The sequence below is a fragment of the Ursus americanus genome, chromosome 31 (genome assembly GCF_024610735.1).
Source record: "Ursus americanus isolate L20-20 chromosome 31, mUrsAme1.1.p, whole genome shotgun sequence".
Classification (NCBI taxonomy): Eukaryota; Metazoa; Chordata; class Mammalia; order Carnivora; family Ursidae; genus Ursus; species Ursus americanus.
The window spans coordinates 10,010,386-10,026,390 of NC_142157.1; the positions used below are offsets into that span (position 1 = coordinate 10,010,386).

General features: G+C 41.4%; 1 protein-coding gene across 1 annotated transcript; it reads right to left on the reverse strand.

Annotated features, from left to right (window-relative positions):
* Nucleotides 1-406: 406 nt before the first annotated feature.
* LOC123802278 (lysozyme-like protein 1) lies at nt 407-14,367 on the reverse strand. Its single transcript, XM_045812867.1, has 5 exons — nt 14,322-14,367; nt 12,278-12,424; nt 11,637-11,795; nt 1,318-1,396; nt 407-476 (listed from the first exon to the last, which is right to left on the reverse strand). Exons 2-5 carry the CDS (start codon nt 12,414-12,416, stop codon nt 407-409), a joined length of 447 nt encoding a protein of 148 aa, XP_045668823.1. The 5' UTR covers nt 12,417-12,424; nt 14,322-14,367.
* Nucleotides 14,368-16,005: the final 1,638 nt, after the last annotated feature.

A 16,005-nucleotide genomic window follows, 5' to 3' on the forward strand; every position in this document is an offset into this window, starting at 1 on the left:
CCGAGATCAGGACCTGAGCCAAAACCAAGAGTTAGTTGCTTAACCTACTGTGCCACCTAGATGCCCCAGGAGTCTTCTTTTTAAATGAGAAGCCATTTCAGGGCCACAGGAGCCAGTAATCCTTATAATGAAGAATCCTTATAATGAAGCTTGTTCCTTCAGGGGCTAGAATATTTTGCAGGTGAGTTTTCAAATCTCACCACTGTGCTCATCACTTAAACAGAGTCAGGGCGAAGTTAAGACACTTACATGGAAATATTTATTTTCTTAAAACTATAACTTAGTTTTCCCTCTCCAACTTCGAGAAGGAACGCTGGGAGGAAGGGGGACAAGGTGTCATGAGCACTTTGACATTTATTACAAATCCTAGGGAGTGGTTGTCGAGCATCCTGGGTCCAGTTCCCATTCATGAAACCTCACATCCCTTTTTCCACTCAGACAGGTCTTTCCCCTCGCAGTGTTTCTTCCAGCCTTGCCTGAGGAGGAGATGGAAGCAGGAGCAACAGAGAGAAGCATGACGCTCCAAATATTTGTAGGTTTGAAACAATAGGTAATTAACCAAAACCACCAGTGGCGCCCAGGATTTAGTTTTGTTTCTGAGATCCAACGATTCTATCCTGCTTTAAGAATTTTCTCTTCTAGATTTTCTCCTCGCCCTTACTAGCCTTAGCAACAGGCAAACGACTTTTATAAGGATGGGTCATTTAGTTAAACACCTACACCTCCGAAAATTCGGGTTCCCCAAGTGGGTGACCTGATTAGCAATGTTCACAGGCAACCCAGCCTCAGATAACCGTGAGCACCAGAAACCATGTCTCTCGCCATGCTCGGGAAGTTTCCTGCTGATGTATGCTGTAACTGACATGGTCACTTCTCTCTCGCTGCTGCCTGTTCTCTCTCCGCACCAAATTGTGCCCTAGCCGTCCAAAATCTCATCCAGGTGGAGAGCAGACTCAAGCTTTTGTCCTCTGGTGTATTGCCCTCACCGGCCACTCACATTAGAAAGCACCCCTTGGCCAAAAAAAAAAGAAAAAAAAAAAAAAAAAGAAAGCACCCCCTGCTCTCTTGTTTGGAACACCTAATGCGAAAACCAATTGCAAATTACCATGACTCATACTGTCTCTCATCCCCGTAGAAACCCCTTTCGCTGCGTTCACTGCCCACCCACACACTCACGGGGAAGGGTAAAGACAGGGTCCCATGAACACGGTTGGACCTCTCTGCAGAGCGAGCTTGTCAGTGGCCGCTGAGGCGTGATGAATGGGCACTGTCGGTTTTGGCCACGTCAGCAAAAGTCTGCCAAGGAAAGACTCTTACCAATAATTCATCCCTTCTGTCTCTTTAGCAATTTTCTTGGCACAGATAATTGCGTCTGTGAGGTCATCCGTGATCAAGGCTGTAAGAGAGAGGAGTATAGATTAGCTGAGACTGTTACTTGAGGGGAAGCCCTGATCCGGTTTTCTTCACTTTTCTCACTGCTTGTTGGAACGGGAGGGTGGGAAGAACTATGAGCCATATTCTTATGTTTGTTGAGCTTCTTACAAATCAAAGAATTTTTTTTTTTTTTTTTTTTAAATTTCGAGAGTAGCCACATCTGGGCTTCTTGAAGTTTCGGTCCTGAAGGGTTTTGGAAATGTGTTTAGAATAGACACAGGAGGAGAATGTTTTCTGCGTCCTAAAGAAACACACAAGTAAGAGGACAGTACTATGTTTTCTCTACTTGGGATGCTTTGACACATATGATCTTTTTATAGGTAAATATTAAACTGGTCTATTTAACTTTCCAGTTTGTGCATTAAAAAAAAATTCTGTCCAAGTTGTTTCTCACATGCAAAAATTTTTATGTCAGATACATTAGTCTTTGTTATTTTTTCTGTGGCTTTCAGACAGAACAGATCTTCTGATGGCAAATGAGTTCACCGGTCTTAGCATTCTTTCCTGCTTGCCCGGAAGTGGCCTCAAAATCCTCGATGCAAACACGACAGAGAGAGGCAAATAAGTATAAAGTCCAACATCACTTCTGTCGCACGGTGGCTTCTTCAGAAGGAAATGCAGACATGGGCTTGGGGTGCAGAGTACTTATTAGAGTTCCACATCTGTGAAAGGAAGGGGGCAGAAGCTGGGCTGGGCAGATGGAGACCACCAGGTGTGACGCAGGCCCATCGAAGTTGCCCAGGTGGTGCCTAAATGGCTAAGTCTTTATGACGCCCCCTCACTCAGTCCCTGGGTGCGGACTGCCCCCGAGGGGCATAGTGTGAGATGCGGGCAGTTTTCTGCCGCTGAGACAACCCTAAGGGAGGCGCCAGGTAGACTGTCTGCTAATCACACAGATGTTGTTGAGCCAGACGTCTTCCCTTCAAGAGGAATCTGGGCGATCCATGTCTCTGCCCATCAGCACCAATCAAAAGACTCAAAAACCTACACCATTGGATATCATTTTTATTTATCAATTAAGCAGAGATTTTTAAAGGACATGATAATGCTCCATGTTGACAAGGGTGCAATAGCATAGGCACTCTTCATTGCTCACTGGTAAGAGAATCATGGGTTCAGCGTTTCAGGAAAGCAATTTAATAGTATATGTCAAGAGCCTAAAAGTGGTTCTTATCTTTTTGCCCAGTAATTTCTCTTTCTGGATCTATCTTAGGGAACTAATTTTGAATCTAGACGAAGATTTATTTACAAAGTGGGTTACTGTAGCTTTGTTTACAAGAGGAAATTTACTTCCAAATGGAAAAGATCGAATTGCCTTATAATTAGGGGTGTTCACGTTAATAATTCTACCTCCACAGAATGACAGAAGGTGCCATTTAAAATCGTGCGTTGGGGCGCCTGGGTGGCACAGCGGTTAAGCGTCTGCCTTCGGCTCAGGGCGTGATCCCGGCGTTCTGGGATCGAGCCCCACATCAGGCTCTTCTGCTATGAGCCTGCTTCTTCCTCTCCCACTCCCCCCGCTTGTGTTCCCTCTCTCGCTGGCTGTCTCTATCTCTGTCGAATAAATAAATAAAATCTTTAAAAAAAAATAAAAATAAAATCGTGCATTGCCATGATTTCATGATAGTGGAAAATGCTCCCAACGTAAGGTTTTCGATATTGTAGAAAATATCCCCCCAGAGCTGCATGGGACTATTTAAATGTACAGTAATCAGTACAATTAGAACTTCAGTTTCTCAGTTGCTTTCACTACATTCCAGGAGCTTTAGAGCACCGTTATTGGGGCTAGTGGTTCTCATAGTGGGTAGCCAGAGAACATCTCCATCATCGCAGAAAGTACTATTGGACAGCACTGGTTTAGAGAGAAAATAAAAAGACAGTCATAGTCACCAGTATCTGAAGTTTTAGCTCTGAATTGTGGGATCACCAAAGCTTTTACATCTTCCCTGCATATTTCTAAACTTTTTACAATAGAAATGCAGTATTTTTACCTTCACAAAAATTTAACCAAAAAAAAAAAAAATAATGTTAGCCTGAATGGATCACTACAATACAAAATTATTCTGTAAACTCGGTTGAAAATGGAGTTTTTGTCTTGACTATGCCTGTGTGGTTGCTAACTAGTTGCTTTCTCGAATAAGCTTAACTAGAAGATAAAGGTAGTGATAGATTTCTTGTAAGCAAATTCAAATTCAATACGGGCCCTCCTTGATACCCATCACCGGGCGAACCCATCCCCCACGGCCCTTCCCTCTGACACCTTCCATTTGTTTCCCGTAGTCCAGTAGTCCATAGTCTCTCATGGTTCATTTCCCTCTGTGGATTCCGCCCCCCCTTCATTTTCCCCTTCCTTCTCCTAATGTCCTCCCTGCTATTCCTTATGTTCCACATATAAGTGAAACCATATGATAATTGTCTTTCTCTGCTTGACTTATTTCACTCAGCATAATCTCCTCCAGTTCCATCCATGTCGATGCAAATGTTGGGTATTCATCCTTTCTGATGGCTGAGTAATAGTCCATTGTATATACGGACCACATCTTCTTTATCCATTCGTCTGTTGGAGGGCATCTTGGCTCCTTCCACGGTTTGGCCATTGTGGACATTGTTGCTATGAACATTGTAAATCTGGGTTTTTTTTTTTTTTGTAATTTAAAACAAATTTTTATTAACCAACAGAAAATTAGCATAAGATATGACTTATAGGTGATAACAAATTGAGACAATATGCAAATTCACTAGTATTTGATACACAGTGAAAACTAAAGCTTTGTTAGATTATAAATCTTTCGCCTTATTTCTAGAGAGATGAGTAATTAGAATAGTAATCGTTATTACTAAGAGCCAACCTTTATTTTTATTTTTTTTTAAGATTTTATTTATTTATTCGACAGAGATAGAGACAGCCAGAGAGAGAGGGAACACAGCAGGGGGAGTGGGAGAGGAAGAAGCAGGCTTCCCAGCGGAGGAGCCTGATGTGGGGCTCGATCCCAGAACGCTGGGATCACGCCCTGAGCCGAAGGCAGACACTTAACCGCTGTGCCACCCAGGCGCCCCAAGAGCCAACCTTTATTGAAAACTTACTGTGTGTCAAGTTCACGTTAATTCTCTTTTCATGTATTATCTCTGTTCAGCCTCGGAACAACTATGTGGGTGAGTACCATGATTAGCCCTTTAACCTGAGGTCCATACCCAGTAAATGAGCCTGCATTCAAACCCAGGGCTTAACTTCTATTGTCCTCGATTACTTCTTTCCAATACACAAAGATGCCTGCTTATGGAATACTGTATGCTAATGAAGTTGATAATTAAAAATATAAATACTTTATTCGTTTTCCAAGTAATTATTTATTTATTAAGAGATGATCCAAACTTCAGTGCTTGGAATCTGCGACAAGTTCCAATTACCTAGAAACACTTTATTTTGTGTATGCAAATGCTTGGTAAGTGCTGAGATACCGTTTGTGTTTGAAAGTGGTTGGAACCTGTTTCCTAGAAGTGGGTCTGGTGGGGCCTCAGGGGTGGGAAGGACACAGACTACACACAGTGGGAAGAAGTAGAGAGCATTGTATTATGCCAGGCCTGGAGCACACCAGAGGCGTGTACACGCCACGGAAGGCTTGTGTTTGGTGTAGGGCAGTTGGCTTGGCTGGAGATGCTGTGTGCCGCTGGTGAGAGGATTAGGTGCTCAGGCCCATGTGGTGGAGACCTAGTAGTTGTGTGTCTGTCTCCCACTTTGCTGTAGCTTTTTGTTCCCCTAATGAGATGTCTTGAAAGTGCTAGTTGGACATGACTTTGAATTTGCTTAGGAAAAGAGGTCAAAGACGATGGGGGTTGGGAAACAAGAAGCTGATGTGCTGAGATGTGAAGACGCAATGAACTCGCCACAGAGGGGCAGCAGAGGGGCAGAAATGAGTCAAGAGAGCAAGTATTTCTAAGGATCCGTGCCAAGAATTGCTTCTGCTCAATTTACTTTAAATAGACAAGTCTCCGCAGTCAAAGGGTTCTGTTGAACAACAAAGCATTATTCAACCGAATAGCTTCTTCTCCCACATCAACAACAGAAAACAGCAACAATCTACATGGAAGGAACTACGGATTTTCAGGGAAGTTAGTTCTGCTTCAAAGTCTCTCTGCCTCTCCCCGCCTCTGCCCAGCATCCTCCTGCCTCCCAGCTATGGCATCACTGTCATGCCTACAGTTTCCATCTCCTTCCTATCTCTGGAATGACAAAGGCTAACTCAGATACCCAGCTGATGAGAAAGAGAGATTAATATAGGTAGACGAGACTAGATACCAGAGACAACAATCACCTTTTTCCTTACACATCTCTTACTTTAAAGAGGTCTATGCTGTTGGAGGAAAACAGAGATTGATATTATATGATTACGTGTGTGTATACACATATGTATGTTTATATATACATATATATACGAATATTCTGTCCAAATAGTTTGGGGAAGGTAGGCGGGAATTTTGGAAATAGAATTTGGTACAGGAGTGAGATGGCTTAGCTTTGGAAGACGGGCAGGAGGACACGTGACCCGTACATATATGAAACGTCATGTTTCTTGTAAACAGACCCTAATGCTAACTTGTTTCCGGGTTCCCATGACAAATGTCCCTACTTCTGTGATACATGGGACAGAATGACATTGTCCATAATTAAAGCTTCTCTGCCTGAGGCTGAGGGAGGCCAGCTACTGAGGGTGATTAGGATATAAAACCAACATCCTGTTTTCTATTTTAAAGCTGTCTCTAAAAATCCCATGCTCTTTATGATGAGAAAGCAGATAGGAGTGTTCCTTCACCTCTAACCATGAACCGTCCAACATTTTAATTTCCTAGAATTCAAGATTGCCTTTCTGATATATGTTTGCCCCAGACTTCCTCATCTGAAACTAAATTGAACAATATTAAATTAGTCAACTGCATGTAAAGTCAAGCATGGTCATGATGGAGTAACAGATTTTCTCTCCCACTGTAAACAACTAGAAAACTAGACAAAATATATGAGAACATTATCTTCAGACGTTAGGCAAAAGGCAGGGCGGGATCATGACCCTTTAGAGATCGAAACCAAATGAGGGGCGTCTTATGATTACCATGACTTTCTGTCCAGAGGCACTTGCCAGACCAGAAAGGTAAAACCCAGGCAGGAGATGGCAATTTAAATGCAGGAGACAGAGATAAGAGGCAAAGGCAGCTGCAATTTGTGGAGAAGAGTACCTGAGAGCAAGGGGCCACCCAGACAGAGAATACCAGAAATCTGTGTAAGGATTCCACTGAGTCTTTGGCCGAAGGCTTCAAGTGGACTTACAAAGGGTAAAACTCCATGAAGCTAGCTAGCTAGAAAACAATTACCAGGGACCTGTGCAATCACAGAGCTCACACAGGGCTGGGAGACATTTGATTTCTGACTAGTCAGGAGGGAGAGACGTTGGTGAACCCCTGAACATTCAAAAGACATTAGAAAAGCCATGCCTTGGTAGTAGCATTAAATTAACTCCACCATAAGATGACTCTCAGACTTCCCCACCACAATTTAAAAGCAAGTCTTAAAACGGTCAGGCTGATCAGAATTAACTACTTGCCAAGATGAAATCCAACACTCCTTAAAGGAAGAAAACATAATCCAGACACTTAAAAATGTAACATATACTATCTTTAGTATCCAACAAAATGTTATCATATGTGCAAAGAGGCATAAGAATGTGACCCATAACAAGGGGAAAGATCAGTCAATATTAAGACCTAGAAATGACACAGTTGATTGAATTACCAGGCAAGGAATTTATTTCTTTTTATTTTTTTATTTTTTAAAAAAGATTTTATTTATTTATTTGACAGAGAGAGAGACAGCCAGCGAGAGAGGGAACACAAGCAGGGGGAGTGGGAGAGGAAGAAGCAGGCTTTCCAGCAGAGCAGGGAGCCCAGTGGGGGGCTCAATCGCAGGACCCTGGGATCAGGCCCTGAGCTGAAGGCAGACGCTTATCGCCTGAGCCACCCAGGCACCCCACCAGGAAAAGAATTTAAAACAATTTATAAATACGCATATTTATATCAAGGACTTAAAGAAAAACATGAATAAAATGAGGGAAATGAAAGATATAAAGAAATTACCTAGCACTGAAAATATACAATCTCTGAAATAAAACATTCTATTAATGAATTTAATAGATTTGGCACTTCAGAAAAAAGATCAGAGAACTTGAAGATACAGCAATGGAAACTACTGAAAATAAAACACCCAAAGGGAAAAAAGGATTGAAAGAAATGAAGAGCCTTGGTGACCTGTGGGACAACATCAAATGATCTAATACATGTATCATTAAAGTTTTAGAAGGAGAAAAGACGAAAATTATCAACTCAGGGACTCAAAATATTGATGAACATCAAGTAAGATAAACACAAGAAAACACGCATCATGATCAAATTGCTGAAAATTGGAAATGGAAAGGAAATCTTAACGGCAGGTAGAGAAAAAAAAGAGGCATTATACACGGGGATGCAACACAAGAAAATCACCAATTTCTCATAATAAACAAGCTGAGCGAGAAGACAAAGGGCTATCTTTAACAAAATGAGAGAAAAACATCTGCCAGCCTAGAATTTTATATAGAAAGTAAATATCACTCAAGAAGAAAATGAAATATAGACATTTTCAGATAGCCAAAGCTGAGAGAATGCTTTCTAGTAGACCTCCACTCCAAAAAAAATTGAAGGATATTCTTTTTTTAAGAAGATTTATTTATTTATTTATTTATTTATTTATTTATTTATTTATTAGAAGGAGAGAAAGAGAGAGAGTGCACGAACAGAGGGAGGAGCAAAAGGAGAGAGAGAGGGGAAGCAGACTCCCCACCGAGGGCAGAGCCCAAGCAGGGCTCTAACTGGGCTCTAGCTGGGCTCTAGCTGGACTCCAGTGGGGTTCGATATCCCAACCCTGAGATCATGACTGGAGCAGAAACCAAGAGTGAGATACTTAACCGACTGAGCCACTCAGAAACCCCTGAGGGGTATTCTTTAGGCTAGAGGAAAGTGGTATCGCTTACTTGCCTGCCCAAATGAGTCCACCAAAGGAATGAAGTGTTGGAAATGGCAAACATGTAGCCAATATAAAGAGATCCTTTTCCTCATTTAAGGCAAAAATGCATGAGGTGTATAACTTGTTGAAATAAAGTGCAGAGCAACATAGCATAAAGGATGGGATGGGGAAATAGAAGTATACTGTTATAAAACTCATGTATGATATGTCAAGTGGCATAACGTTATTTGAAGGTAGAATGTGAGAAGATGATGCATATTGTGAGCCCTGAACACCACCAAAAATAAAACAGAAGTGTAGTTAATAAGCCAACGTAGGAAATAAGAGAATACTGAAAAATGCTCAAAGAAGCAGAAAAAATGAACCAAAAGCAGATAGCACAAAGAGAAAACCAAAAACGAGACAGTGGATTTTAAAGTAACCATATCGGTAATTGCATTAAATATAAATGATCTAAACCAAGTTTCAGCAAACTATGGCCCATAGGCCTACCCTCTGTTTTTGTAAATAAAGTTTTAGTGGAACACAGCCCCGTTTACTCATTTACACCTTATCTATGACTGCTTTTGTGCTATACAGGGAGTTGGATAGTTACAACAGAGACCGTATAGGCACAGAAGTCTAAAAACTTTACTATCTGGCCCTTTAAGAAAAAGTTTGCTGACCCCTGTTCTAAGAATTCCCCCTAATTAAAGCAGAAATTGTTGGACTGGATATAAAAGCAACACCTAACTGTGTGTTGCCTGTAAGACATTCACAGTAAATGTAAAGACACAGGTAAGTTAAAAGTAAAAGAATGGAAAGAAATACATCATGCAAAGAAAACTGAGTCACTATATTACTATCGGGTATAGTAGATTTGGCGATTATTATCAGAGTTAAGGAGGGGCATTGGCACTAAGGATAAAAGGGTCAACTTATTAGGAAGATTTGAAGACCATGTATTCTATTTCTCTCTAGTTTTCTGAAATTTCATGAGATGTGCCTTAGTGATTGGGACTATGGAAACTTTAATATCCCATGTCTTCAGTATGCAACTCCCACACTCACAGGTTGTTGAGGCCCCTCAGTTGAGAGACTTTCTACTTACTCCGTTGGGGAAGGAAAGCTCCAGTATTCTGCCGGGATTGGGGAGGAGAAGTCAGTAACTGAATGGTGTCAGGAAGGGAATCTGATGGTCTAGCTGCTCCTTAATTGGACTTCCCATCAATCCTCTTCTTTTCTACCTACTTTCATTCCAGTTTCCAGGATTAGCTGATCCTGCTGACTTCTGAGCCCTTTTGGGAATCTATGGTTGCTTCTTGGCTTTCCCACTGTCAGTTTAGGACTCAAATTTCTCTAATTACTAAATTAGCCAGTACTGTCCTCCTGCTTTTCAACTTCTAAAAATGTACATGTCCAGTTGCTGTGTTTAACTGGAAGACTCCATTGGCAAGCTCTTGGGGAATGCTAATGAAATTGGCCATGGTTGGGGAGGGGTTTAAAAGTCATACCTGTGGGAAGGTGAAGATACAGAATGTTTTAGCCCAGAAGGTAAGAAAGCAAAGATAAGAAATATCTACTAGTCATGTTCAAGCATTTAATAAGTTTCTATGTATAAAGTTGAGCAAATTTGTTTTAAATAAATCCAGAAGGAAAAACTAGAATTAATGGAAGAAATCTAGAAAGAGTAGATTTTGGCCTAGCAGAGAAATGCTCTAAATTAGGAATTGATTGACAATTGTATGATCCACTTCAAGAGTTAGTGAACGTTCCCTTGTAATGTAGGTATAAGGACATTTACTAGAAAATTAACACATCGTTCAATCAATCATACATTCAAACATCTGTACTGATTATCCTGTATGTGTCAAAGAGAAATTAAAAGTTTATTTCCTGCTCCTAGGGAGTTTGCCATAGAATATCTTATCATTATTTGTCTTCACCCTTGCTCCTCATTCCTTCCATTCATTTATTTAATGACTACCTATTGAACCCCAAAATTCTAGCCAGGCACCACTCTGGGCATTGAGGATATATCAGTGCACAGAACAGATAAAACCCCTGCCCTCATGGAGCGTACGTTGTAGAGAGAAGGCAGGATCTGTTGAGTATCTCTTGCATGTTCTTCTCCGTGCACCCCAGCCATGACCACCATTCAGGACTTTCTATCTCTCACCTCAACACTTGCAATGGCAATATCTCATACCCTGTTTGCCAATTAATCCTTCTGGAGCAAGGATTAACCAACTGACCTTTGTTGATTTCCTATTGCAGGCAGAAATCAGTACATATGTCTTACCTGGCTTCCCAGGCCCTTAATCGTCAGGTAGTAATCAACCTTTCCAACCCCGCGTCCCGTTATTTGTGTTTACATCCCCTTTGTTCCAGATAACACAATGTCTCACTGCTCCCTGTGTGTGCCCCATACCTTCTTCCCACATGCACCTTTTGGCTTTTGTTGTTCTCTTTACCTGGAATGACTCTTCTCTATCTCTGAATGTCCAAATCTTACCTATCTTCCAAGTCTTAGATCAAATATCATTGTGTCTACAAGACTTTCCTTGACTTTATCAAAGATGTCTTTGTCCTCTGAAGTCCACAACACTCAACTCACACCTGCTTATGGTCCTTTAACTTCCTAAAGCATATATGCTCTTTCCTAATACCAGAATTCACGTCTGATCCTTTCTGCCAGCCTCAATTCTGTGCACACATATATTTCTTAAATGTTTGAAGTAGAAGCCTTGGAAGTGAATTCTAGCTTAATTTCTACTGTTTAAGAAATGTAAAGTGTATTTACTTGCCTCATTCTGTACAAAGAAACATAAACACATCCTTTGACTAAATTGCTTTATGGAAAGCTGTTGGCAAACAAGTTTCTCCTCCTTATTGAAAGTATTTAATGTCTTTATGCGTGAAACGATAATAAGGTCATTTTTCCACCCCTCCGTTTTTATGGTGGGTTCACAAAAACCATCCTAGAAGGAATAAGTCATCTTTGGGCAAGTAGGCCACAGGACTGTGGGTGTCACCCCGGGAAACTGTTGAATAATTTATTCCCATGGTATTCTACTCCAAGTTTTTGTTAAAGCAGAAAATGGGTAGATATTCCATTATCCACTTTTCTGCTTTTATCCCCCAGGACATTATTTTTGGCAAATCCAAACCGTACCTGCGCAGGCAACGTGACAGTGGTTCTTCTCTTGTAGCTTGGCACGTCTGCACCACGTGAAACTGTTTATCTGAAAAATGCCATAGTCAATGCTTCCATCCTCCAGCTCGGTCTGAGCCGTCGTATTGTAGTGGCTCTCATAGTATGCCATGCAGATCCCTAGAGGGGGAAAAAGCCAGAAATGCCAGTAAAAGAAATGCATTTTTTTCTCCAACTCTGCTCTTAGAGGAGAGCTCCCTTATACACGTTACGATAATGCTGTGGTCCCAACGGACCTTGGGGAGGGACAGGGCAAGTAGCACACCCATGGGACACTTCCAAATCTGCACACCTAGTCAGTGGCTGCACCTGGACTAGGCCGGAAGTGGGGTCTGACCCTACCACACCAGCAAGGGGACCATTGTTTTCTCCTTCACTCGATGGTGTCCTTTGTGTAGGACTCCTCACTCCTGAAGGGGTAGGCAGGAGCAGAGGTACCCCAGAGATCATTATTTGAGGAGACCATGTGGACAGCTAGGAGGCATCCCTGAGAGGGGCAGAGCATGGAAGAACTGGGGACAAGCCAAAGCTGGGGGTTTGGGGAGACTTTGGCATCTCAGAGGGGAGATCAAAGGTAGAAAAAGAAGAGGAAGAAATCTCACAGTTTCCAAGGCTAAAGCCCTGGTAATTGTCCAGGCCAGCCCTCGAAAATATTTTTGCCAGTTTACAGCGAGTGTAGACTTTGGGCTCAGTGACCGTGACCAGGCAGCCAATCAGGGCCAAGATGCCGGCAGCCTTCATCCCCAGGTCTGTTGGAGGCAGAACCTGTCAAAGATCAGGAGACCAGGTCACACAATCTTGCTTTGTCCTGAGTCCTGAGATCAAGTCTGTTGCCACTGAGAACTTAAAAATCTGCCACTGTTGTGGGTGGCCCTGCCTAGGTGTTTCCTGTTACTTTTATTATTTTATTTTATTTTATTTTATTTTATTTTATTTTATTTTATTTTATTTTATTCATTTGTATTTTTAAATTTTAAAAACTGTTTTATTCATTATAATTGAGAGTGTTATATTAGTTGCAGGTGTCCAACATGGTAATTTGACAAGTTATAAGTTTTTACATGATGCCATGTTCACCGCAAGTGCGGCTACCATCTATCACCATACACTATTACAGTATCGTTCACTATATTCCCTCTGCTGTGTCTTTTATTCCTGTGCTTATTCTTCCCATACTGGAAGCCTGTGTCTCCCCCTCCCCTTCACCCATTTTGCCCGTCCCTCCACTTCCTGTTTCTTTTAATCATTCAGAACCAGCTCGGGGGGGAAAAAGGTACAGGTACACAGTACAAGGAAGGAATGAGTGCAGGCTTTTTCCTAAATCCTTTTCTACAGGGTCACTTTCAAGTAAATGCTACTATGTTCCCAGGATCAGGCAAGCAAAGAAATGAACCCTCCTCATTGATGTCTCGTTAGAAATCACACGGGGTGACACATTCCCAGGATTCTCATTTTCATTCTATGAATAGAAAAAAAAGTAGAATACAAAGAGTAAACCATTTCCTATGTCTGCGGAAACACACGCCCCAGTTTCAACCATAGATGAAATACGCACAGGTCTTCACGGATGACTTTAGATTTATTATTTGGGGCTTTATTGAAGCAAGAAGATTTAGCACCTTATCTTTCTTCCATACTCTTAATACTGTTCCAGATGTGGAAGTATTGTCTCAAAATTATCAGTGTTATATTGCAAATGCAATGTTTTCCTGAGCTCCTTCATCACTACTTTGTGGTCCCCCCAAAAGTCATGTTATTGACTGATGAGCAAGGGGGACTGATGACTATGGGTCATGAAAGGAGGGAAGTGTTGGTGGTGGGAGTAGAGAACTCATAAAGGGACCCCCACTGACTTGTTTAAAGTGGTGGCCACTTACAAATTAAGTGGCAGAGAGTTCCATGCCTTGTTGGCTATTGGTTTTCTAGAAATGCTTCCTTTCTTGAAGCAACGTCTTCTCTAAATATAGCAACCTTGCTGGGATGGGGGTGGAGTAAAATTTCTGATACTAAACATGATATTCATACTTATTTTCACCCAGCATCATTTTCTGCCCCTGCCTAGAAATTTCTAAAGTTATTCGTTTTCTCTCTTAGAGTTACATTCTCCAATTGAACGGTGAGGCTAAAAACAGGGCTGAGTATTCAGAAGGGCCAGAGGAAGAATCATTATGGGGTCTTTAAAGTAACCAAGCCATTAGGTAACTGTTTGTCATCTAGGGTGTGCAGAATACAGACTAGTGAATAACAAGGATCAGCAAACCAGGCCTGCTTTTGTAAGTAAAGTTTTATTGGAACTTGGCTATGCCCGTTCGGTAATACAGAGTATATGGCTGCTTTCGCAGGGTTGAGTGATTGTGTTAGAGACTGTATAGACCACAAAGTCTAAAATACTTATTATCTGGCCCTTTTCAGGAGTGGTCCCTGATGTAAGCAGTGAGCTATATGCCAGGCACTAAGAGGGAGACCCATGAGGTTTACTAAGTGGAGCTTACCAGTTAGGTTGGTTTCCAGCCCCTGCCTTAGAATCTTACTGGTAGCAAACAAAACAAAACAAGACCCCACAACAGTGGTAGCCCCAAACACAATGGTCGGCGTCCTTCAAGCCAGAGGCTGCCATTGCTGGTTCTTTGGGACAGGTGGCTTCACTGGAATACTTCAGGTCTTATCAGAAAGGCAGATTCCTGGTGCCTGCCCCAGAGACGCTGTTCAAGTGATTCTGTGAAAGAAATACTGCTCTACTTACTCAATCAGTGACTGGCAGGTCCCATGAGCTTCCTGCACCCCATGAAGCCATTTCTGATTCTTACAAGGCACAAGTGATCTGTCTTCAACCAGGAATTTTTCTTCAGAGCCTTAGAGAGAGAAGAATTCTTAACTCTTGTTCCCAACTGCCTAGAGATTCTAGAACCTATTTCTTGGGACTTGGGTGATAACTACATTCTGGGTCTTCCTTACCTCTCTCTCTCTCTCTCTCTCTCTTTTTTTTCCTCCTCCCCAACAGCCCTCCTCACTATTCAACTCAGCCAGGGCCTCCCATCCAAGTGTAAGCTTCGTTCTCAGGCAACAGTCTCCGAACTTGACCACAAATCCCAGCAATAACGAGCACGTACCCCTAGTATGTATATATCAAATTATGAATCACACTCATGTTCTTCTGTACTAAAGTTACATAAATTTTAAACACACATGAAACTAAAATTTGAAACAGGATGAGATAGAGGTGAAATTAACATTTAAAAATTATATTAATAACACAAAATGTCTTGTTATAATTTGTTATTATTAATAAAATATTTTTAGTGAGATCAGCAACACAACTCAATTAAAACATAGGCAAGTGATCTGAATAGACGTTTCACCAGAGAAGACATAGAGATGGCAAATAAGCTTAAACAAAGATGGTCAGCATCTTTTGTCATTAGGGAAATGTAAACTGAAACCAAAATAAATACACTCACACCTCTTAGAATAACTAAAATCAATCAAACAGTACGAAATGAGGAGCTATAGGTCAGCGAGGAGTCTCATTCGCCCCAGGTGGAAGGCAAGATTGTATAGTCACTTTGGAAAAGAGTTTGGCAGTTCTCTTTCCAATCACATCAACAATCACACTTCCAAGTGACTTGAAAACTTCTGTTCTCATGAAAAGCTAACCTACATTGATAACAACTCTTCATAATCACTAAAACTGGAGGCAACCAGATGTCCTGCAACCGAAGAATCTATACAAATTCTTTGGCATATCCATTCCAAAAGGAACAAGCTATCAATTCCCACAACATGGGTGAATCTCAAGTGCATTTTGCCTAATAAAAGAAACAACCCAAAAGACTTTATATTACAGGATTGCATTTATGTGGCATTATGAAAAAGGCAAAACTACGGGATTGAAAACAGATCGGTGTTTGCCAAGGATTAAGGGTGGGGTTGACTACAAAGAGAATCAACAAGGGAAACTTGAGGTCAATGCAACCATCCTCTATGGTGCTGGAGTATTCAATACATGATTCTATGAATTTGTCAAAACCCATTGAACTGTGCACCACATGAATTTTCTCGTATGCAAATTTTAAAAAAACCAGCCAGCATGTTGGGTGATCCCAGGATGTAATGCAGACTTTGACAAAGCTAATCGTATTACAAACGTGGGCGATAATCCCATTGAAGGGGGTGGGGAAAGAGTTACTGATCTAGATAATTTTGGAAAACAGTGTTTTCACTGGATATTTCAATCCAAGGACAAAAAGATCTATGTATCAACACTACTGTAGTTAGTAAATTAGTTTCTCAGAGGGGTAAGAGTTAGCAATTCTATAACTATTTTACTTGT